At 40.5% G+C, this 25,610-nt stretch overlaps 2 protein-coding genes across 5 annotated transcripts in view; both read right to left on the bottom strand.

The window, feature by feature from the left end:
* Positions 1–4,285, bottom strand: part of LOC121857356 (dihydroorotate dehydrogenase (quinone), mitochondrial-like) — a 29,014-nt gene extending 24,729 nt beyond the window's left edge. For both annotated transcript variants that reach the window (XM_042353369.1, XM_042353375.1), the window contains exons 1-2: positions 4,140–4,285; positions 1,335–1,544 (exon numbers count right to left, since the gene is read on the bottom strand). In XM_042353369.1, the coding sequence (XP_042209303.1) occupies positions 1,335–1,544; positions 4,140–4,184 (255 nt within the window). In that variant the 5' untranslated portion in view covers positions 4,185–4,285. The remainder of the gene's footprint in view (positions 1–1,334; positions 1,545–4,139) is intronic.
* A 3,840-nt stretch (positions 4,286–8,125) lies between these two features.
* Positions 8,126–25,610, bottom strand: part of LOC121857335 — a 118,900-nt gene continuing 101,415 nt past the window's right edge. For all 3 annotated transcript variants that reach the window (XM_042353347.1, XM_042353360.1, XM_042353355.1), the window contains exons 30-41: positions 21,566–21,694; positions 20,628–20,757; positions 18,582–19,167; positions 17,932–18,051; positions 16,044–16,313; positions 14,953–15,145; positions 14,102–14,380; positions 12,783–13,037; positions 11,527–11,644; positions 10,459–10,543; positions 9,099–9,171; positions 8,126–8,906 (exon numbers count right to left, since the gene is read on the bottom strand). In XM_042353347.1, the coding sequence (XP_042209281.1) occupies positions 8,794–8,906; positions 9,099–9,171; positions 10,459–10,543; positions 11,527–11,644; positions 12,783–13,037; positions 14,102–14,380; positions 14,953–15,145; positions 16,044–16,313; positions 17,932–18,051; positions 18,582–19,167; positions 20,628–20,757; positions 21,566–21,694 (2,351 nt within the window). In that variant the 3' untranslated portion in view covers positions 8,126–8,793. The remainder of the gene's footprint in view (positions 8,907–9,098; positions 9,172–10,458; positions 10,544–11,526; positions 11,645–12,782; positions 13,038–14,101; positions 14,381–14,952; positions 15,146–16,043; positions 16,314–17,931; positions 18,052–18,581; positions 19,168–20,627; positions 20,758–21,565; positions 21,695–25,610) is intronic.

Here is a 25,610-nt window from a genome sequence, read left to right as displayed (position 1 = left end):
TAAAACATAATCTAAAATATACCCTGAGGTTCTTTGTAACCAACACTATAGGTTGACTATGTCTCAATGAAGTGAGACATTAATATATCTTAAAAAAGAGCTGATACATTATAGATGTCAGACTTCAACCGATTCTTGTGCAGTGATTCCCATGGGGGTGGATAAGGAAGAGCTTTGTCCTGGAGGGTCCTACAGAAAGGAGAGAAACCTAGACAAAACATACATATTAAAATGTTTTTTTGGGGGGCAGAAAGCAAAGTTTTCTATTCAAGTCAGAAAATCTGACATGATAAAATAAGTAGATTTTTAATGGTCATACTGTATTCTGAGAGTTGGTTATTAACGTTTTTCACTTTTTCATGTCATTCCTACTAGTGTAGAATTGGCTGGAGTAAGAAAATACAGACCCACCCTGTAACATAAAAATTCTCTTACAGCATTTCCATTCCATGAAATGATCCTAAATACAATATCGATGTCATTTACTCCTGATGCATAACACAACTTAGAATTTCCCATTAGCAACACATCCACCCCTAAAAATCATTGAATGCCAAGCTCTCTGGTCATTCATGGAACTGCTGTTTCCTATATGTCAATCCCTCTAACTTCTGATGTGTATTTTACACAATCTTTCCATCTTCTTCTCGGACTTCCACTCTCCTTTCTATCATCCACCTCTGGCTTATATATTCTTTTTACCACCTTGGTCACCTCTGTCTGACACAGCTAGTCTCACCACCTTCCTTTATAATTTCTTCTTCTTTTTCCTTGAAACTCTTCATTCTATCATGTCCCAAACAGAAACAATCTGAGACCGACCCTCTTACACTCGTATTTCCTTGCACAATTCCACAGTTTATCAAACAAGTACTACCACACATCTTACATCTTACTCTTGCCCTTTCAGACACACCTTACTTTACTTCCTTCACTTGTCACCAGCTTACCGTACCTCTCCTATATCTTCTAGCTTAATTTGCCGCAAAAAAAAAAAAAAAAAAAAAAATCCAAGATTTTCTTCACTCCTCTCATTTCAGTTGTTCTACTTTTATTACTCTGCTGATATCCATATACAGTACTGTACTGTACATTCAGACACACCAGTCATATTTTCAGCTCTCACTTCTTTATGGTAATGCAATAAAAGGTGTGGTAATGGGGTGATAAAAAAACAAAAAAACAAACAGGAACGAGTAGTATTGTAGTTCATAAGGAATTCCTTCCGGCTGCGAAAACTACTGTATATGCACACAGGATGGATATTGTATCCATTTTTATCAGCAATAGAAATGAAGTAAAGAAGGGAAATTAGAAACCAGTATATTACTGACCAGGAGTTTAGACTCTCTCAGTTTAACTTCAGACACCAGGTTATACTTGGCTGCAGTCACTGCCAAGGTGTGTGATGTCTCAGGATCCAGTAGAGAGAAAACAGGCATAATCCATGTGTCATAAAACTTCTCATTTTTGAAGTAGACATTGATGCCTGCAAAAACCACTCCTCCACCAACAGCAACTTTAAAGATATCGGTGATTTTTTTCTGAAAACAAAAAATGATAACATTAGTGTTACCTGTCATCATTATTTAAAAAGTACATTGAAAAGAAAATTTAAGCTACATTTAAAGAGGGAAAAATCCAGAAGGTTGTATGATGAGGATTACTGTAATATGGCACTGTACAGTACAGTACACACATGAGAGCCATCAGTGCTGTGTCCATTAGGGAGAAAAGAGGGAAAATAATCCCCTCAATTGACACCTGGAAGAGTAAAATCTTCCCATCAAACTTGCCATATGAAGTGTAAAAGGTTATTTGCACAAAAACAACAGAAAGCGTTGAAACAAAATTAGTACATATTTTGCAAAATCAGGAGGTCGAGACATTTTGTTTTCATATCGAATGCTTTAATATCAACTCATATGCTACTACACCTAAGTACAATACAGTAATATATTTCAGTAAACCAGGAAGATATTAAGCATTATCCACAATGACAATGCTTTACAGGGAAAGGTACTACATGTAATAAAAACAATGTCACCTGGGTCATGTTAAGACATAAAGTACTGGCACCAAAAATTCCTTCAAGTTAATGTTTAGGTTTTGAAATTCCAGATCCCTTTTCATTTCAGTTTTGTCTGAGGACTGAAATACCCAAGCAGAGACAGCCAACCATAATAAGTCACATTACAAAGGAGTCCACTGGATGCAGGAACACGACCATTCCTTATTCGTTCACCACTTTAATAAAGAACAGCCTATTTGAGAAAGGTATCAATGGAGCCTTAGATTTTTCTTTCATGGATTTCAGTCTAAACACTATTAGTCAATGGTAAGAAAGCTCACCTTTACAATTATAACTAAATACTGGTGCAGTAGACCTTAATTTAACACGAGTGGGATAAAAGTACAGTACTCGGCTAAGTACAGTACAGTATTCATATCTAATACTTGCAGATGCCTGCCCCACTCAAGGTAAAGAAGCCACAAGTAAAAAAAATTGTCAGAGCTAACTTTTTGGGAGCAAAAGTTGTGAACCATTTGAATAATGTTGTGATGCCACTAAGTGCAAACTCATTTAAGACCAGACTTGACCAAAGTTGCCGCACGTTCAGGTGCATTCTAGACCCAGTACAAGCTCAATATTTGCCTACAGTGCATAACAAAGAAATGACTGACCTGCCTACCAGCTTGATTGCCGACCAGTGGCCTAGCCGGGTGAGTAAAGTAAATCCCGTATCTTTCCTCTTCACTATAATTATACAAGACCTGTCAACACTACTTATAACTACACTCCTATCCCAAGTGCTGCAACCCAAGATGTACTCAAAATCAACCAACCATCAAAACATAAAGCACTGGTTAACGAACACCAGTAAGTAATATTTGACCATCAATGCCCCACCACACTTCCACTGCATATGAGAGAAGAGTTTATACAGTATAATGGGTGGATCTGTAATTGCATCAGGTCAGGTCAGTACAGTAACATGTGACCCACTATAGTGAGTCTTTTCTCAGCTGAGAAAAGACGCCCCTACCCCTCCCCAAGAGTTACAGCTGGTTGGCTGTTGCAAACATTGTATGATTTTGTCCTGAAGTAATGATGTATTTCTAAATGAGTTTATTCATAATCGCTGAGATGACCGTTTCTGACGAGAAAGATATTTAGCTAAATTATATACCGTAAAGATACATATATTCATTATTTCAAACATGAGCATGTAGGAAGTTTATCAGAAGTATTATTCATGAATTAACTGTTAAACTCTGGTTGCAAATTCACGCTTTCAAAGGATGCATTTAATATACGTATACTTATTTTTACCCACAATAAGGCGTACTAAGATTAATTATGCATCAGTAATACTACATTATGCAAAATCAACATTTTAAAATATCAGAATCACATTGAAATATTAAACGACCGTCTGCAGAGGCAGGAAAAATATTTTAGTTATTCGCAGTCATATTTCCCGCCTCTACTGACGGTCGTGTAATATTTTAATGTGACTTCGTGACACCAAATACTAGTCGAGGTTAGGTTAGGTCAGGTTAGGTACACGCACTCGATCTATTAACTCAGATTAAATTAAGTTTACTAATTTTTTGTGACTTCGTGACACCAAATACTAGTCGAGAAATGATTGGCAGTCCGATTTATTCATGTAGGACCATCATTTGACTTCATTCCGGCTATATTTGGGTAATTAGTCGGACCCGCCGATTAATGGTGAAGAGGATAAAAGTATAAGTTTTGTTTTCTTTTCCCCTACATAAAGAGAAATATGAAATTCCTTGTTAGTCCTAAAACGAATCCTTACCCCACAAATAAAAAAATCTAATTATGTCCTCTACTGTAAATTACATACTTTTAACCATTCCAGGATCTGCTTTCATATGAATAAGCAGAACTACAATCGTAATTAGCATTTAATGGTTAGTTTGCAATTATATTGGTCAAATATCCTTCCCGTTTACCAAGTTAGTATGTCTGCACTGTCTACATACTGAACTATTCTTATTGTGAAATTGCATTATGAAATAGTAAATAAATTACACTTATCATAAAGACCTAATGCCAGAACACACTACGTATATGTTATTAATTACCACTACTTGTTTTACCTCACCTTAAACACCTTATTGGTGAAGAGTCTGCTTGTGAGCCCCATCATCCTTCACAGTACTACCTGCTAAGTGTAGTTTCACTGCTTGTTAATGAAGCCAATTCAGCTCCACTCAGGGACACAACCGGCGCTGGCGTTTATTCCTCAACTCTAAGACGTCATTTTTCATCACGTTTTCATTAGGTATTAGTGGACATAAAAAAGAATGAATTTTAGGTATAACTATTGTAATGTCTAGGCAAAATATAAACATGCACATACAAAAACCCTACAATCATATAATATTATAACATAACATGGGAACATTAAACACTAATTAAACAAAAAATATCAAATAGAAGTTGGCATCCTCTGATTTGGTGTAAAATTTATACATCCACCCTGGAATTTCACAACCTCAGACAAGGCTATTAATGAATTAATAGAGGGAGTTTGTAGAGCGTGTGGGGGTATGGGATATTTGGGTTCTCACTCAGGATGGGACGGAGAAAGGAAACTCACAATGTGCTCTCTGTATATATGTTGTATTGGATGTACAATGCAGCTTGGTGCTGGGAAGGCAGCATGGTTACAAGCGTGATGTAGAGAGAGCTGGTTGGTGAGGATGCTCAGAGGAGGACAACACATTATGCTTCCAATATCTTCCCAGGCAGTAGCACCTCCCTGTTTGGTAGCTGCCTACTACCTACTTAAACTAACTTAAACTGATTTATTGTATCAGATCCAGGATTATATAGTATACTTTGCTGACTTGACTCATTACACTCTCCTTATAATAGCCCCTGTCTAACAGACACTCGTACTTATATAAATATGGGTTATATACATTAGGTTTATATAACTACATCACCCACGATAATTTTCCATGGGCAGTGAGCTATGATGCACAGACCGTGTGATAGGTATTTTTCACTGGCAAGTCGCATCTCTTAGATGCTAGAGTCAGCCATTAAGAAAGCCGGCTCCCCCCAGTAGACATTCACCTTTCAGCCCAGATCGACGTGTGACATAAAACTATTCTTGATAAGCTCCGTCCATCACTAACACTCACAGCTTATCGTGTTAATTAGGGTGATATCCTAGTTGACTGTGCCTAATTTATAAATAAATGGAGAAAAGACCATTTGGGTTTGTAAACTTAACCCATAAACTTTTTATAAATGTGACTGTGAAGTTACCTCTCATCAGCAAGTCTCAGGTAACCGGAAGTAGTTACATCATTTTTTGTGATTTTCATCACTGATCGACTTGTTAGCTGCTTGGGCAGTGGGTCAAGTCTCTGTTAGGACCGTTACGCACTGTTGGCAAGTACTGGGCATGCACCGGCTCCTGAATGTATCTGAACCTGCTCCAGTGCTGGTTAAGTCTTGTCTTGAAAGAGCTCACACTCGGTGCCGTCACAACACTTTCTGGTAGATTGTTCCAAGAGTTCACAACTCTCACTCTGAAATGTTTGCCCCTACAGTTTTCTGGACTCGCGGCTTCTTCAACCTTGAGCTGTGACCCCTTGTGGGGCTAGCATACGCCAGCTCCAGATATGGACACTCGACTGAGTACTTTGAGTAGTGCCCTTTGAGATGTTCATACACCTCAATTAGGTCTCCCCTTGCCCATTTGTAGTATAAGGTAGGCAATTGCAGGCACTCTAATCTCTCTGGGTAGCTGAGGAGCCGAAGCGCAGGCACCAGTCTGGAAGGCCTTTTTTGGACATTTTCAATCAGCTGACAGTCCCTAGCATATCTCCGGGACCAGGCTGGGTGACAGTTTCGCTTAGCAATCACCAGGAAAAGACGATGGTTGAAACAAGTTTCCATTACATCAAAATTTTTAAGAAAGTATTTGTGCAGACAACACCACTTTTGAAGAACGTTACGATACGACCTTCTTATAAGACCCATTATAATCGGGTAGCAGAATGGGGTTTCGGGGGTGTAACCCAGTGTTGAGACATAGCATATACAGGGGCGGATCCATGAATATCAAAAAGGGGGGTCTAAGAAGTTGTGGGTGGGGGGGCTGCCCCCCGCCAGATTTTGTTGTTGTTTAAATCTGACTAATATTATGGTCATTTTGTGGCCATTTTGAAGCTATATGCACTTGATATTAGGAAATATTCTGAAGTCAATAGTAAGCACTTTTTATTATACAAAAAAAAAACCGCATGAGTACAATACAGTACTGCATTAAAGAAAAAATATTGATTTTTTTGGTAAAAAGGGGGGCCCGGACCCCCAGGATCCGTCCTTGATATACAATGTTTTACTTTTGTTTCTGGTAGATTTATCCTCATTGATTATAAATCAGCAGAGTGAAAAGTTTGGAGCCAATATTTGACTTGAAAGACCATTTTGGTGTCATTTCCTATGTTTTCTGGGTTCAGGACGTAAAAACGTAGGGCCTATAAATAGAATTAGTTTTAATTAACATTCAATTAGTATATTTTGGATATTGTTTTTAGTTGTATTTAGTTTAGTTTACGTTTCTTTGTTTTGTATTTCTTTCATATTAAGTATTGTAATTCTTTCATATTATTAGTATATATACATTATTTCGTATTATGCTTCGGTATATTTAGTATGTATTTTTATACTTGTAACATTTATAAATAAAGTATTGTGTGGTTTTAAATATATAAACACTGATAATAGATCCAATACAGCCAGCTGCGCCAGATAGCATTAACTCTCTCAATATTATTCAACATATTTTTAATTTCAAATAAAAAAATATTATTCGAACCTGTCAGCAGTGCGGCAATGAAAGGGAAAAGTAAAAAGTGCGAAACTGATGTGGAATCATGTGGGATATAAGTCGTAACACCTTTGTCGATCATATGAGGGAGCGACTCTGCTGCTTGTAAATTGATGTAATATAAACAAATAATTGTGCGCATTGATATAGCCGATTCAGTGTGATATAATAGTATATTGAATGGGCATAAGTAATGAGAAGTATTTTGTAAGTGACATTCTTAAAAGTGCATAGCAACAAAATAACCACTTAAACAACCCAACACACACTCCCATACACCTGCAGATCCCCACAGGTAAACTGGTTCCCGTTGTTGTCATACACTGAGACAAAAGATATGCATCGCTGAACTAAAACTCCCATAACTAAAACAGTATATTAAATCACGTAATAGAAACAATGTGGATTTAGTTGGTATAAAATGTTAGCATCAATATAAATAATCAGATAAAATTAGCATTATGCTTACTACAAAGAGAAAGTAGTTTACTTTTAGGGTTTCTATGATAAATTTTTTTTTTTGCCGTTTCATATTAACTTAAACAAATATAAAATCTACGATCGTACGATATTTTTCCTGCGTAGTTGGTCATTAAATCCACCAATGAGAGGCAGTTGATCCGTCGGTCATTCCTGTTGTTCACAATTATTAACAATGAGGAACCATACTACAGCTGGACCCTCGGAAATTTGTGCGGGAGAGGCTACGAATTGCCAGGGTGGGTAGTTTGGTGATGGGTAACTTTTACTGACCGATCGACCAGTGTTACATATATTGCTTTTCTAATGCATTATGTGTATTAACAGTTAGGGTCTTTATGCACATATGATGTACCAGTTCATACATCAGATAACCGCTAGCAGAAACTTGATATTATCTGGGGTTACTGGAGCCATCTTTCAATTTTTCCGATATATGATGGAACTGTATTTCTTTCGAGGATGAATACTCGGATATCACATACATCACTGTTTGTGGTCCGAATTACCAATTGTTTCCTCTTCTCTGCTTTCATGACAACGGTAAAGAAAAGAGAACGCCAGTTTATTACAGTTTTATTCAGTGAAACCAAAGAAGCTTCTGACAGCTTTCAATATCTATGAACTTATCTATATTCATAACTCCTCACTGATATATATATATATATATATATATATATATATATATATATATATATATATATATATATATATATATATATATATATATATATATATATATATATATATATATATAGTAATTTATTTGTTTTGGGAAAACTATTAAAAATATATTAAACTGCCTTACAGCATAATACAATACTCCTCGTAAGACATATCTCCACTGAAATATCAGAAAGGTTTCCTCAGTTTTTCCCATTTAATTTAGTTCGTACTGTCTCATGATTATTAAAGTCATTAATCTTCACCACATTAGATGGGAGTAATGTTGTTATCAGGCCATGATCAGTCAGAGTTATGTTCCGGTTTAGAATTAATCGTGGGTTCACAATTGGCACGTTACATCTTTTGGAACCTATGTGGGCAAAACAAACACACACACTGTACAGTGCGTCTGTGGACCTAAAAATCAGTGTCATGCCTACGTCGAACCCTTGAACTTAAATAACAATTATTGTGGGTTGTGGAGATATACTGAATATTACCCAAAATTATGATCTTTTGTACATGTTTAACCTTAGGGGAACAAAGTTGGCATGACACTAATTTTTAAGCCCACTCACGCACGCACGCACACAGGTTCCCAAAATGTTGCTATCCCGACACTGTACCCCTGATATGACTAGTTTAAACTAGTACTTTAAACTTATATTTAGCTACTAAGTGTTTAATAAGGTTAGTAAAATGTTTGAAGTTAGCAAAATGAGCGGATGAGGAATATGGGAGGCTTCTGAGATGTGCTGGACTACTGGTCTGGGATGAGCTGCGCCAACAATTGCTCGAAAACACTCCTACTGGTGGTGATGACGGAGGTGACGGGGTCCTGGTTCACCTTCTCAAAAAAGTCCACGAAGTATCCTGGAAAGTGTTAAGAGTCAGTGTCATGCTATCTTATATAAATTTTGATCTTTCACATATACAAAATTCTTTAAACATCATCCCAGTTATTTCAGATAATGAAATAATGTTTTTTGCTAGGAGGATGGACCACAACATAATTATGGTAAAGACAGTGAGAAGATCGAAACCTGGGTATTAACTGTGGCTCACCTGCAGCTTTCTTCCAGGCACCGTTGATGAGCACCGTGCGGGTCTTAACCTCGGCCAGGTTGCCATACGTCACCTGTCCACACGCAACACAATGTCACTCACAGTACCTTCACAAACTACAGGTTATAATAATGGTGATACGCTGTGCAATATTTCATAAAAGATTTATAAAGAATATATCAATATATACTGTGCAAGAAATATGAAGATTGCAATATTCTATAATAATAATAATGTATTTTAATATTTCAATTTTGAGTATAAGATATGCAAAAGGTGTAACATTTCGTGAGTGATATATTGTAATTATGTTGTAATTATGAAGACGAAAGACATTTGAGACTCCATCATATATACAAAATATATAAAGAGTTTAATAATTTATACAAGACATACAGATGTAATTTTCAACACGATCTATGAACCTGATACTAGAAAGTCACTCTACTCCCTTGTATTGGTTAGACTCTAGAGGACAAGTGCATCAAATATTAAGTTACTTGGAACTTAATATTTGGAGTCCAACATTTGACTAGAATAGATAGAAAACAAAGATCACTGTATTTGAAAATTTTTTGCTTGACATGAAAAAATAATTAGTGGTTTCTGAAAATCAGAATTTGTAAATTATCTGCAGCTTAAATCACATTTCTTACCCTAACTAGCGTGGTTACCTTACTGTGTCCAGCTTACGGTACATTAATAGAAGAGTCAGTATAAATGTTTTTAAGAAATAAAAAGCGCAGGGTAAGATCAGACTACAGGTAGTATCACTGACAAAGGCTGAAGACTTTGAAGCAGGTTCGTTTGAGCCGATAGAGGTTGCATAACTTAGGAACAACACCCTGAGGCAGAAAGTTCCACAGAGTGTTAGTCCTGAGTATGAATGATCCGTCAGATACGTCGTGGTGGCACTAATGAGTGTTCTCTATTGAGTAGAACAAGTGATGAAAAAACCCTCAGAATGTGTAGTGGGGGAAATGTTTTGGTGAGGACATTAATGTTGATTTTATATATTTTTTTCTATATAAAATCAAGGAGGTCAAGTGCCTTAACACCACAACTGGCTCACAGATAACATCAGTGTTTCACCTGGGACAACACATCGTTTAAATAAATAGTTGCCAACTGTTCATAGATAAAATAGGGCTTAGTTTTGAACACAACCCCAAGCTTTATTTAAGAAAGTTTGGTTAGTATTCTTACAAAGTTTATCATAGTAAGAGTTAATTATAGATGATGCCTTAAATTTTAACCCTATGGGATGAGGGATGATGATATTGTTATAATTAATGTAGACTTGTGTGATATTATTCAAGTTCCTGTGAGGTGCCCGTAACCTTCCCTCACCCTGACTGACCTGCCTGACGAAGCCCATGTTGACCAGAGTTTTCCTAGTGACGGGGATATAGTACTGGCGGCCCGTGTGTAGCCTCCACACGTCCCTGGAAGAAGAGCGAGAAGGGTGTAGGAGGGTTAAGTAACTTGATGTTATTGTAAATCTATAAACAGAGGATGGAACATACACTACGTTGGTGTCTTGAGGTCTCATGTATGTGACAAACACGGACACACACACACAGACACATAGAAATACACACACACACATACACGCACACACACACACGAGGGAAATAATTTATTTTTAACTCAATTATCTCAAATAAAACAGAAGAAAATAGCTTGAGTGTGGAAGGTGTATCTAGTTACTGCTCTTAAGACACTCACCATGACTTATCCTACACCTGAGTCTTTAATCACTCACATGTAAAAAAAAAAAAAAAGACCACGGGTAGCATTAAGAATTACACTGCCGTTAACATAAGCCAATTTAGTCAATATTGGACCAAGTGACAGACCTGAAGACATGACCTGAGGGAATTAATTACTTCTCAGAGGTATTAATTCAGGATCTATTGAGAGTTATTCATGGTCCCGTTTCTTCACTAGTTGGGATTGGAAACATTTATTCAATATTACGATTTCATTTTTTTTTGTGTTGGGGGAATTTACACTCGCCTTTCTCTTGGTCATTACTCGCACTTAAATACTACGAATTAAGAGCGACAGGTAGATGTTATCACTAGGTAAGCAGGGACCGAGGCTAGGACTGTGATTCGAATCCTCTTTTTGGCTCGAGATGCGTGAGTTTGAGAGTTTCGAACACCATACTCGGATCACCTAAAATTCTAAATGACCCACAGGTCGAATTGGTCGTAAAACTGATTCGCCTGGAGGAGTAACCTGCCCGAAGCAATAAAATTATCCACATCACAGACCCCAAACAGTGAAGAACGATACTTCTCCTATGTCACCTGATGCCTCACTCCAAGAACTAGCCAGGCAGTGTCTTGGTATTCTATTATCTGTCCAGGTCCAGATTCTCACCTGTCAACACAGAGCCTCACCTGTCCACACAGAGCCTTACCTGGCTATGAAGAGACCTGGGTGCTGGGGTAAACGAAGGAAGGCTCGGCTTCGGTTGGTAACTTTGAGCTTGCCCTTCACTGTCCGCTTGCCCGACCTCTTCCTGCCTCCCACGCGACCTGCGGCACATATACACACTCACTCACCTATCATTACCTGTGCAGCGCTAAATCACCCAAGAGTTGACAAACACACAGGATAAGAATTTTTCAAGTAAAAAATCCTTTATGTGCAAGTATCTCAACTCTCGTGTGATAGTTTTCAGTTGTTGGGGGCCAGGTCCGATAATTATCGGACCTGGCCCCCAAGTATTGGACAGGGAACACCACCCCAGTTGCCTTGTGCGCCTCCAACACCCTTAACCCCGAAACCTCTGCGGACACTCCTGATGTCCACGCATCACAAATACACCGAAAGTATGTCCGTCCCTCAATATTGTCAAAGTTCAGGTGCCTCCCTCCACCCCACCATGCCCATTCTCCCATGCCACATCCCTTCCCGGATAGATATCCCATTCTTCTAGTGACAGTCCTAGCACTTGAAATTATTAGGGAGTTACACCGCTTTAACTGTAGAGGGAATCCTCCCTATATACAGTTAGCATTACTTCTCGACATATAACTTTCTAACAAAATCAATGGCCCCTCAAGCACCCTTGTCGTCCACCCATCATCTAAATCTAAGAAAGCAAATATGAACTTAACAGGTTTCCCTGCTGGGCTCTGTAATGCTTTTGCCTTACGTAGAATGTACAGGAGTGCCCAATAAACTAGCCCCAGCGCTGCGCGGGGTAGAACCTAAAATTTGAAATCATCTTAATGGAAGAATAAGTCTATGTTTAGTGTCAGTCTCAGAATAGAGTCGGTGTGTGAAGCGTCGTCTACTCGGATGTTGCCAGTGATGCTTTGTTGTCTCTCGGGACAGTCTCCTCTCCCAGCTGCTGTGATGGCAAATCCTCACATCGAACAAGATGTACATTAATAGACTAATGGTCACCCTCCTCCACCTTGCACCTGGTGGTAAAGACGTCATTAGCAGCAGCTGGAGGTAATTACGGCTGCCTTCCTCGCCCTTACGACCTCCTTCTGCTTCACCAGGTTTCATGTTAATCCAGGGACCTATGTATATATACATACCGCCCCTCCGATCTGTGACCCCTCCTCCTCCACTCCCCCTGTCCCCAGCCTCCCGCTTCCCAGCAACAGCCCCTAACCCTCTCCTTCTTACCAGTACTCTCGTTATCCTCTCCTTACTCACCGATCTTCTTTGCACTGGAGTCATTTACCATGTTGTCAACTTGTTCCCCTTCACTCTCTGTGTTGTCGTCAGCGTCCTCTTGAAGTTTCTTAACCTTAGGTCCTCTCTTTCTCTTGGACTTCCTTCCTTCACTATTCTCTTTGCTCTCCATGCTCTCCTCCTCCTCCTCATCCTCCTCGTCTTCCTCGACATCAAGTGTGTCCTCGTGAGGTTGATCATTGCCGCCCAAGAAGTTTTCCACGTTGTCGAAGTCAACTAAGCGTGATGATGATTAACAGAAGTAATTTGGGGTATACACAAATACATAATTATATATTAGTATCAATATTATGCACTCTTATATTCATATTTCTTACATACGCACTAATGTTCAGTATACATTAAGCATATACAACTGTATTAAGAAAATATTCACCTATTTACTCTGTATACAGAAATATACATATATAGGCTCATAGAAAAACAATTCCCAGTTTGTAAATACTTTCGTTATATTTCATGAAATAGTTAATTTGCAAAGTGATTAGTTCTTTTTAAATGACCAAAACCCAAAATTTACAAATTCTTTTCAACAGACTTGACTGTGGGCGCCGTTCATCACGCAGAAAACATTTAGACTTCAATTTCAGTCTAAACTTGACTCAGCTTGTCTGGAGTGAAATTGGTAATGGCTGCTGTCATTCGTTCACTATTCACAAACAATAAGGAACAAAAACGTTAAGAGTTTTTGACATTTAAAACAACATATGACCTTTGCAAGTAAATTATTTAATTAATGTTAAGAAACCAAGATACCAGCTGTGTATTTTCCCAGAATTTGTAATAATATGCGGCAGAGCGGGACAGAACAGCAATAATCACAGCTTATAATATGTCGTTGCTTGAGATTTTCGCTCAAACTATTGCGCAAGGATTCCAGATGTTACCGATCTTAAAACATATTATACCGCTGTCATTTTCTTTTATTTGTATCTTGCCAAATCCCCTCACCCCCCTTAATTTTTGCTTTATTTCTCTCTCTCTCTCTCTCTCTCTCTCTCTCTCTCTCTCTCTCTCACTTTCATTGTTACTTTCTTCACGTCTATTCAATTTTAGTCGCTCACTTTATCTTTTACTCCCTTTTAAAGTACGCATTATTTTCTGAAATCCATGACGTAGAATTTAAGCAAAGTTCTTCGTTCTGAATCGAACCTCGAAGCTTCGTTGTCACTTTACCCAAATTCTTCGTCATGGGTTTCGGAACATGGCACGACTTTTTTTCTACCTTTTCTGGCTGTATCTTAGCCACTATTGGTCCAACTAACAGGAGGCCAATTTACCTAGATCGTTCTTGTGGAACTTGTTTTCCGTCACCTCCTCCAATAGGGGTGCAGGTGGCTCCCCGAGGCCGAGAGGAGTCTCTCCTTGGAGGTCTCCGAGGGTCTTGAGGTATTCCTCAGAGTCACAATTCCGCCCGGGGCCGAACCAGGAGTTACCAAGGCAGTGGGCATGAGTGGTGCAGGTACTTGTGGCGAGGCACCAGCCGCAGGAAAAGCTGGTGTTGACGGCCACGCAGGACGGGCAGGAAGAGGCCATTTGGTCGCAGCTGTATACCACCACTGCCGGTCACAGAGACGGTACCATATAGGACATGAGGGCAGGGGTGTTAGAGACAACATACTTAGGTAGAGACGTGGGGGGCGAGGGAGGGGGGTGGGGGCAAAAGGAGAAAGAAAGTAGGAACCAAACCGTAAAGGTGGGGGTGGGAAGGGAGACACTGTAATAAAGATACAGGTATTGGAGAAGGTGAAGGAGAAACAAGTTAAGGAGTACCAATGAAAATTAAATAAATCAACAAATAACCGAATTAACATATAAAAAAAAATATTAAACAATATTCATAAACTGTAAACTGTAAAATATGGTTAAACTTGCGTTAAGGAGAATACCTTATAAAGGCAAATAAAGAAAGGATGAGTGGTAGAGATGGAATAGGAGGGGAATAAGGGGAAGCATGAGAAGTAGCAAATGGAGGAGGAGGAGGAGGAGGAGGAGGAGGAGGAGGACAAGTAGCACTGTTGCAGGCACCAACAATAAAAGAAGAGGAGTAAAGGAAAGCAACAGAAGCAACATGAAGACACGGGGCGAGGAGGAGCCACCAGCATCATCATCAGGAAGTAACAGTACTCACGTCGTACATCCTCCGGCTTGTCCAGCAAGGCGCCGGCGGGTGTAAGTAGATTCACAGTATAGTGAGCATGTGGACGTGCAGGAGTAGGCCTCAGCTCCGTCACCCCGTCCCCGCATCTGATGGCCCCGACGCCCACACCAGTACCCACACCCACGCCCGTCCCTATACCACCACTCAGGTCAAACACTCGACCCTGGAGGTGGCGTAGGTGGGGAATACATCCATAATTAATTTAGTATAACAAAGGTTTTAAGAGTTATATCTGTGGTTCAAAGGCGTGATATGTTATTTTAGCCTCCATGTTCTTTCATCTTCATTTCTACTTTTTATCCTGCCGAGTTGAATCATAATCTTCTATGTATCTACAGTATACCATGTACAAGCACCACTTACCATTATAATATCCTCATCACCATCTTTCATCCGGCCTTCACCACTATGTCTTAGGAACAAGTATTGAAAACGATGACATCAGGTTTTGCTTATACACTAAAGATTATTATTTTCAAAACTGGAATTTTCCCCGTAGCCTCACTACCTGCCTCCTCGACACCACCGAGCGCCGCCAGCCACACACGACACCTCTCGTTATCACCAGCTGCTACCTCGAATCAAATCATCCTGACCCTCATTTGAGTTCTCTCCCTGAGTCCTTTTATCTCCACTTCATTATCATTGTCTCATGGACACGTATATATCACACCGGTATATTAACCTCAACTCTAATTTTTATTATTATCTTTTTATATATTTACGCCAACATAAACTTCAGTATTACTTAACTTACATTTTTCACTTTTTATCCGATACATCATCACTACATAATGATGACTTTTTCTTAAGTTTAAATCTGTTTATTTCTTAACCGATATCTTTTCTCTGATTTGAATTTTGCATTGAATTAACCTTTACTCTCAAATAAAGTTGGAACTGTGTAAGTTTTTTTGTTGTGTCGATACGTACAGGGGACAGGCTAAGATGACAGGCCAAGATGACAGGCCAAGATGACAGGCCAAGATGACAGGTGAAAATTCTGAAAGATGGTTTACGGGATACCTAACCTCACCTAACCTAACCTAACCTAACCTCACCTGAAAGTGGCCAGGAAGACGAAGATTCCCCTCCCTGGTCATCTTCAATCCCTTCTTTGTCCTCTTTATCTCGGCTCTCTTCTTCTTGAAATCGAATTCCTCATCTGTTTTTAGTCGCCTTTCCAGTGCTTCTTTTTCCTCTTCCTCTGTCTGCTGGTTCTCTTCCTCGGCTTCTCCTTTCGTTTCCTCCCTTGTGGTCTCCTCTGCGTCTCCATCTTCGTCCTCCACAGGTTCGAAGATACATATCCACCCACTTTCCGTCTGCGAGGACTGGAATAAAGGGAGAAATCACCTCTATCTTTTGTTTATAATGTGTCAACCCCCAGCATAAGGCAGTTCAATCATTTACTGTACATAGGCTCACTCAAACCCTTAACATCTATAACTTAACCTATATGGTATTTAACCCTTCAAAGTGTGATATCTGAATCTTTTTTTTTTTTTTTAATTTTTTAATTTTTTTTGGGGCACCCCCCTACATCCTTGTGTAAGGTGAAGCGCAGAAGCGTTTACAGTGCCCAACAGGGAAGCATGCTAAGTTCATGCTTGCCTTTATGCCTCATGAGTTAAGGGCGTAGAAGCCTGAAGAGTCAAGGGCGTAGAAGCCTGAAGAGTCAGTGGTTATGTCTTCAAGTTATTGGAAGCTCCAACAACTTTACCTGAATACGAATTCGCAACTTTCGACTTACAACAGGTACCTACTTTACTGCTAGGTGAACAGGGACTAATGGGGGCTAGGAAGTAAGTTCAAACAACTTCCACCGGCCCGGGAATCGAACCCGTGACATCTCGCTTGCGAGGCAAGAACGGTACCGCTTCTACCACCGGTCCCCCTGATAACTGAATCTATATAATACTTTAAGTGCATTATCTAAATCCTAAATGAACGAGGTTGCTGTTTTAGTATAATAATAGAAGCCTTATATAAGACAATAGAGCTCGGAAGTATGATAATTAAACCTTAAATTACGAATATTTCTCCTTAAATTAAAGAAAAAACATTTACACCTCACATATTTGAACCCTTATTATGACCCTTTAACCCTTAAGTAAGATAAATGAACCTTAAAGTACAACCCTTTAACTCATACGTAAGATAAACGAGCCCTAAAGTACGACCCATTAACCCTTAAGTAAGAAAACTGAGAACTAAAGTACTATCAGTTCTCATTTAAAATACAGTAATTGAACCTAAAGTACGACCCTTTAATCAGTAAACCATAATTAATTGAACCCTAAATAAATGCATACAAATAAACAATACTTAAAGTTGTATAATTTACCTCTTGAAATAATTGAATCCTAAAGAAGAATTATTTAACCCTTAAGATAAAATAATTAAAGCTCTAAAATGCTATAATTTAACGATTAAGATAACTGAGCCTTAAGTCATTATCAAGTAACCCTTAAAATGAGACTAATAAACTAAATGTACGAGTCTGTAGCCCTTAAAGAACCCGTATGTTAATTAAACCTAAAAGTAAGACAATACCTTAATATTTATAGCGATTATGGAATAATGTTTAGGTCCTTGAAATACTACAACTTAAACCTTTGAGCTCTGAAGGGTTAAACCATCGTCCTCAAAGGGCTAAATGTCAACAATAACACGTCGTAGTCAGGGTTGTGTATCACCGTAATCTTGGGATGACTGACGTGATCCACCGCCTCGGTTAACACATAAGGTGATATCCTGGTTTGGGATTGATAGCGATGATACTGTATATGCAAGTTCAATTAGACCGAGAGGAGAGGCAGGCTGTTTTTTTTCCGCTCTGTGTGTGTGTGTGTGTGTGTGTGTGTGTGTGTGTGTGTGTGTGTGTGTATTATCAATCTGACAGATGAGAGATGTATTGATATCCTCGTGAGAGCTGAGACATTGGCAGACCTGAATATTGTGCACGGGGAAGGTGAGGATGGGGGAGGATCCAGCGCTCACTAGGACCTGCTTCTCCTGCCGCGCCGCCATCTGTGGACACCAGCTGGAACCTCGACGCTGTTGTGATTTCTGCAGGAGAGAGGAGGGATCAAACAAGTCGAGCTTTGTGGGTGTGTAAAGGGAAGGTAAGAGTAACGGAGGTGGCCAATGCAGCTCAATTGGGAAGTAAAGGTCGGAGTTATTGTTGCCCTATATGACTGGCAGATGTGCTCTGTCTAAAAGAGGTGGATCTTGAGGCCCTGCAAATAAAACCAGATGGGACTGAACACATCAGCTCTGCAGAGAAGGAAAATATCCTCAGTTACATAAAGAGTTAGTTAAGAAGCTTTACATATACAAGCAAGTTATACAAGGTGGAAGGTAAGGGTATTCGAAGGTGTTGATGAATGGGGAGGTGAGGGAGAATAATAATGAGATGCGTGAGGGAGAGGAGAAATGAGGACCTTTGTGGACTCCTACGTTTCTCTGAGAATATCAAAGAGACATTAGAACGGGGAGGGAGAGAGGGATAATTATAACGCAGGCATACACGTGAGCGCGTACACAGACAGACAGGCGGAGAAAAAGACTTGTACACAAGAGGCAACAGGTGACAGTACCGTGGTGTTGTGATGGACGGTAAGTCGGTCTGGGCAGGCGGCGGCAACGGGAGCGAGGCTGGGCACACACTTCTGGGTCAGGTCACACCAGGTACACGTATCTCTCTCTACGTCCGCCTCTGTGTCCTGAACGACACACGCCATGCACGAAGTGAGGGCACCACATCGGTCTTTTGTGGGAAATGATGGTTCGGCGTGGTCGTGGACCTGTGTGGGTATGGCCTGAGGCGTGAGGGCGGCCCCGGCCGAAAGCGCCGGGGCATCTAGATGTGTAAGGGAGGCGTTGAGGGTGATGTTGGCGTCCAGGAAAGGTTGGAGGTGGCAGGCGCCGGCCAGAACAGCCACGTGATCAAGGGCGATGTCAGCCTCTGTGCCTGGTCCCCGTGTGGCTCGCACCGCCAGCACCAGCGGCGCCCCTGCATCAGCAACGTCATCTTGACCCACTGTCACGCCCACAGGCATCCAACTCAGACCTTTGCCGCCCACCGCGTGGAAAAGCTCGGTGGTGTGTGTGTCGTCATCCAGATGCTGCAGCACGTGCACAGACACCTTGGCCACGTGCGCCCCGAACAAGAACACGGCAAATCTAGAAGTTATGTGAAGGTAAGTCAGTCACGTATAGAGAACCTTGTTAGATGTTGGGGTAACTCAACCATATACAAGCAGCACTCGACCGTACCCAGAGGAAGTCAAGTACAGTATACTATTAAAACAACGCTAATGACAAAGATGTACAGTATCTTTATGTGGGTGAGGAAGAGGGCGTGAATAAAAAGGGAGAGACATGAATAAAACATGATTACCCAAATAAGTTAATGACTGCAACAAATGTCCTCCACTCAGGTCTGACTCATAAAAAAAACCCTAACAATTTTGATATTTTTGTAACCAGTGATCGTAACAGAGCTAATAAACTAGTACCGTATTAACCCCAAACTTATGTAGGCCAATCTGTGTTGACTACCACAAAGAATCTTCATTTTAACTCCCTTAATTTGTAAATTTTTGGGTGACACTTGATCTTCACCATATACAGTAAAATAAACAAACTCCAAAAATGTGTTTCAATGCGTGAAGTCAAAATACGTCTTTGTGAACAGTTGCATTTAAATTGTCAAGAAAAATTAAGGATTGGGAGGAGAAAAACCAAAACTTATTAATTCATCATGAACTTTCTCCCTCTACCTCACCAAGCACAAGAATAAATGAAATAAAGGAAAGAGCAGACCCGCAATCTCGAATCTACGGTAGAAATTAGCCTCTGACTTCCTGTACAATTAAGCATTATTCACAAAAATACACATAATGTCTAATATCTTTCCTCTCTTGCTGTTATATTAGTAAAAAATATAAAGAAATTGAAGGAAAAAAGATTGTGTTGTTGTTTTAACCCTTAACTATATAATTACAATTTGTAGCGAGGCCAAATTGAAAAAGGAAAGAAAAGTAGCTGATATGGTTAATGTATCATGGGAGTGTGGCGACCCTGACCTGTGGAACCTAATATCATGATACATAATGTGATTGGGATATAAACCCACTCGTGACGCTGGGTGCAGTTATACGTATTGTTTCTTTGTTGGAAGGGAAACACAAACGAGAGAAATAAAGAAAGAACAGCAAACGCAATAGGTGAAAGGTCAAATATAAAGAAGAAAACCAACGATGAATTGAAATAACAAATTGGACAAATTCATGTAACGCGAGGGGTATAATTCTGCAGAAGTGTGATGAGGTGGTGGTGGTGGTGGTGGTGGTGGTGTGATGAGGAGGTTGTTCACCTTTTGGAGTTCGAGAGAAGCTCCTAGCAACCTAACAGGCAAGTCGTATATTTAGTCACTGGCTGCCCCTCCCCCCCCACACACACACCTAATGAAAGGCCACATTTGTCTTCACTAACAATAGAACGATGTACATTGTAAAGTTGGGAAAAATTTTCTGGGAAGTATAAGACAACGTGCAAAGAGAGGGAGAGCGTAGATAAATATAACAAATAAGATCAAGGATATATTGGAGACCAAGTTTACTGTTTTCTCCTCCACCCACCTGAAACAAAGGGCGGGTTCTGGTCCCTCAGGCAGCAGGAGTGGAGGACTCAGGAGGTCGGCGGTGCTGCCCTCAGAGCCATGCAAGGAGTCGGCGAAGACAAAGCCTGAGCCGCTCACATCAGGGTAACCTAGAGAGGAGGACCCGGAGGAGGGGGGGGGATAAGCTCTGTGAGACTTGTTTTAAGTGACTGTTTACAGCATCAGTAGTTTTCAGGCAATGGCGAGATGTAGAGGGTGGCTTACTGATTGTCGTGGTGATCGTGTACATCTTTGCATTACAACAGCAGTATTGTCCTCACTTGTTAATAGGCAAGCTCTCCCACACCGTTTTAGGAGAGCCTCACACATCAGTAAGCGAGGAGAATGCTAGTTTTGTAATACGTGTACAAGCATTTACACAATCACCACGAAAATATGTAAGCCATTGGTGTCCATTTTTTGATACACCCTGTAGTTTACAATTTATAAGTCAAATTACCAGGTAGACACACAGGTGGATAATGGCCGAGAGGAGGGACAGTTAAGCCCGGAGAATAACAACAGGGAGATGGTAACAGGTGTGAGGCGGACAGAGAGGCGGGGCACTGAGGGATACACAGGCAATTTGCGGAGAAGGAGAGAGGATAATTGGCGGGGAGAAAGAGATGGGGGAACGGGGAGAGGAGAGAGGGGGGGGCGAGGGCAAGGTGAGGGAGATCAGAAAAGACGGAGAAACAAGGGAAGGGGAGGTAAGAAAAGGGGAAGCAGGAGGAGGGGAAGCAGGAGGAGGGGAGTCAAGACGAGGGGAAGCAGGAGGAGGGGAGTCAATACAATGGGAACCAAGACGGGGAGAGGAGAGGCAAGACGAGGGGAGGCAAAATGAGGGGAGGCAAGACGAGGGGAGGCAAGACGAGGGGAGGCAAGACAAGGTGAGGCAAGACGAGGAGAGGTGGGTACCAGTAATAGGTCCTGTGCGTCGGGCATGGGGAGAGGCTCGAGCGAACACCCAGGAGTAGCCGCCCTCTGTACTGAGCTGTGACCATCCACACAAACTGTCCTCAAACTCACACTGCAGCAGCTCCGAACCTGTGGGAGGAGAGAGTGAGTGAGTGGAAGAGGAGAGGAAGAGTGTGTGCGTGTGGGAGAGGAGAGGAAGAGTGTGTGTGAGAGAGGGAAGGAAGAGTGTGTGTGTGTGTGGACAAGAAAGTGAAACACGTGAGGAAGTGTCATAAAGACCTTTAATATTCTCTCTAGTAATATAGTCTCAGGTTCTTCCAAATTAATCGTTTAATACCCCATACAATTTCAATATCATAATAAACACTGTAAATCAATAAAACATAACATCGACAAATTACAATTCACAACTCTATATGTAAACATTACCCAACTCCTATAGATTAAGTCATCTTACATAATAAAAACAGGGCGCCTGATTAACATGGTATATGCTGACAACACAGAATTAGCTACCTGGTATGAAAAAAATCTAACCAAATATAGTCAGACAATTCAATAGATAATATGACCTAATATAACAAACTGGTAACATATTATACTCACAACATACTGGTAATATTCTATATAAACAACATAGAGAGAATTCGTTACCGCATATAACATGATGTGTATTATGGATGATATTTATAAAAGGATAACTCATACCGTAACATACCTAAGTACTGCCCACAGAAACAACCTCCGTCTTTCATATTAACATCATCTTTCTATTCCTTTGCATTCTATCTCTCATTCTCCTCATCATTCCCTCATACCTTCTCCTTTTCCTCACACAGTACACCTAACGCTGCCCAAACATCCTCACTTATTCCAGCATCAGCTGAAGGACGGATGACAGCATATAAGGCAATAAAAGTTTCCTCCAGCTCCTGTTCAAGACGGTAGCCTGGCCGTGACGCTCATATCATCAAGAGACAAGTCGGTTGGATGTAACTCTACATTTTCAATACACAATTCTTAGAATTTTCGGTCACCTCATTAATGAGGAACGCAGACACTATTTTTCAGTCCCAAACACTTATGAAATGCCATTAATGAGCATAGAAGAGAGGTCTGAGATATACCAACAAGGTGACTGGTTTGATGCTAATATGTGACGGCGCAGACCAGTAACAGGGTGGGTGGTACACCACAGCCAAGAGCGGACTACTGCACTGCTTAATCTGACATGGGTTAGGTTGCTGACACAGGCAGTAAGTGTCAGAGTAGCATCTTAATGCTAGGGTCAAAAAGGTCTACTTTAAAATAAGTAGGAGTTCAAATACCGTACAAGCTTCAGCTGCTGTCAGTGTGTCCGTCTATTGCGTCTTGTCGAGCTGAACTATTAGATGTACTTAGTTATAAAGAAATCTGAACCTTTTTGTAGTCATAAATCTACAAACTGTCGTCAACATGTGCTCTGATATATGTTTTATGACGTTAAGAACTTTGTATATAACTGTACATGTATAGTACGGTGCAATTTGTAATAACTAAACTGTGCTACTTGGCAGTGAGCTGTGGTATACTGTAGTGGATGAATAGACTGTGTTCAGAATTACATCTCACTTCGTAAATAAAACCTCATCATATGATTTATTATACTTTATTTTACTTTATTCTAAATTCTGTGTTGTTCTTTAAACAGTTATTATGCAAATTTCAATTCGCTTAAATATGTGTACGAAGTGACTTATGGGTTTGTTTACGAGACGACCATCTGTGTGTGAAGTGACCCGACGACAAAACCGTTTGAGTACAGACTGATATACCTTTCTAACACCAGGGAGACAGATGTGAAACAATAAGTAGAAGAAATAGTAGTATATGACATCTGAGCGACGATATATTACACTATAAGAAAATTAATTAATGTTTTGTTCGTCTAAAGGCAATTTCTTAAACAAAAATCTACCCAAAAGGTGAGGCTGACGGCTTCCTTGACTCCTCTCTCCTGTGCCGCCTTTACTGAGGGGGATCTGAGGTCTCTTGATCACACCAACACCGCGCCAACACCCGGGGACGGAGCTGCCCCCTGGAGGCTAAAACACAAAAATTCTCACAAATTATTCCATCAACTTAGGTAATGGGTTCCTTAAATCACAGGTTTGGAGAAAATGAGAAAATTTAGCCCGCTTTTGTGAGTCTTTAATTACAGAAGAAGAAATAGTCTTTCTTCGCTGGGTCTGTGGGGAGTGGATTCACATACATTTGAAGAATAATACGTGCAGGGTTGTGGCAGTCTGTCTGTCTTCAAGTTTACACCCGCTTTCACCCGCCTGTGACAGTCTTAAAATATATGACTTATTTTAGTGAGAAAATTGATACCCTGGAGGACGACTAACATAAGAAAATAAGGAGTCTGCAATAGGCCGGTTGGCCTGTGCATGGCAGCTCCTGTGGAGAGTTTATGACTTTGGAGAGAGAGAGAGAGAGAGTGAGATGTAATAATAATAAACGGTTTATTAATAGAGTTCAGCCGGTGGCTGAAAATATACAGACTTACATTAGATTTAGACATAATGATATAATATGCATTGAATACATTTACAGGGCTGTGCAGTACATAAATCAGGAGTTGTTTATTATTTTAACAATAGATGGGATGGTGCTGTTCTTATATCTATCGGTGCGGGCTCTTATGGGCTGAATTTTGTTGTAGTGGCGGACTGCGCGAGTTGGGTGGGGGGCTGCAGGTGGCAGGAGGTGGCGATGGCGAGGGTGGTGCAGTAGTCCACGGCCAAACCTTTCCAGTGCTTGGTGGTGGAGGTCACTGAGGGATGGCATTTCCAGGGTGGAGAGAGCGTTGGTGTAGCCGGAGTATTCTGCGCCGAGCATGATTCTGCAGGCCCTTTTCTGTACCTTCTCTAGCTGACGTTGTTGGGTGGAGTTGAGAGAAGACGACCAGGCTGGTGACGCATACGTTAGTTTGGGGAGAATAAAGGCGTTGTAGATGGTCCTCAGCTCTGGCGTGGGTGTCCCAAGTGACCTAAGTCTTCGTAGCATGTAGAGACGGTACGAGGCTGCCTTGACTATGTTATTTACATGGGCCTTCCAGTCAAGTTTGTTGTCTATAGTTACACCCAGGAGTTTGGCAGACTGCACCAGCTGGAGAGGATGGGCACCCACTGTGACTGCTGGGGCTTGCACTGGAGTGGTGGCGGAATTGATGTGCATGACTACGGTGTGTGTGTGTGTGTACGTGAGTGTGTGTGTGTGTGTGTGTGTATACGGCATATTGAAACTGTTTGGTTTAAGAGTCGGATAAGTGGATTTCTTAGAAGCATATGGAATCAACAGAATGGATAAGGGGTTTGGATTTGACCTTAAGATGAGCTGAAGGGTCGAATGAAAGGTTTTGTACTTAGGTTAACAAAGAAAAAACCCAAACGAAATCCTGGAAACCCTTTAGATATATCTCTACTTACATTACCTAACCTAACCTTACCTTACCTTACCTTACCTAACCTAACCTTACCTTACCTAACCTAACCTAACCAAACGTAACCTGAAAAAGGGGATCGAAAAAAAGTTGGCCAATCAAATCGTCCGAGCAAAAGTTTCTAAGGGGGATTTAATGATACCTAACTACTATAACTTTGATAACTTTAAGTGTCGTCGAAAAGTTTTAGTAAAAGTAGCGATCTGTGGAGGATGACATAGTTTCCCGGTACTTTTTTAATAGAGTGATGTCAATATGTCAAGAGTTGCCATATTAAAGAGTGGCCACGGTGTAATATTACGGTCTTCGATGTAAACAAACTAATATGACAACAAAGACGAACATAAGGTGAATAGCGGGTGTCTACGAGAGTTTTATGACTACGATAGTTACCCGTTAGTCACTATTTACGATAACTACAAGACGGGGATAGACGATAGAATGGAGAGACGATATCTAAGGAGAACTTGTGTCAACGATTGTCACAGAAGGAGTGAGAACGGTTTTCGTGAAGTAATTAAGATGATTGACTGAATAATGTGGAAGACTTCTAACAACGAC

This window comes from Homarus americanus, unplaced genomic scaffold (assembly GCF_018991925.1).
Source record: "Homarus americanus isolate GMGI-L3 unplaced genomic scaffold, GMGI_Hamer_2.0 scaffold54347, whole genome shotgun sequence".
Lineage (NCBI taxonomy): Eukaryota > Metazoa > Arthropoda > Malacostraca > Decapoda > Nephropidae > Homarus > Homarus americanus.
The sequence above is the reverse complement of the archived record's forward strand: the minus strand, read 5'-3'. Positions and strand labels throughout refer to the sequence as shown.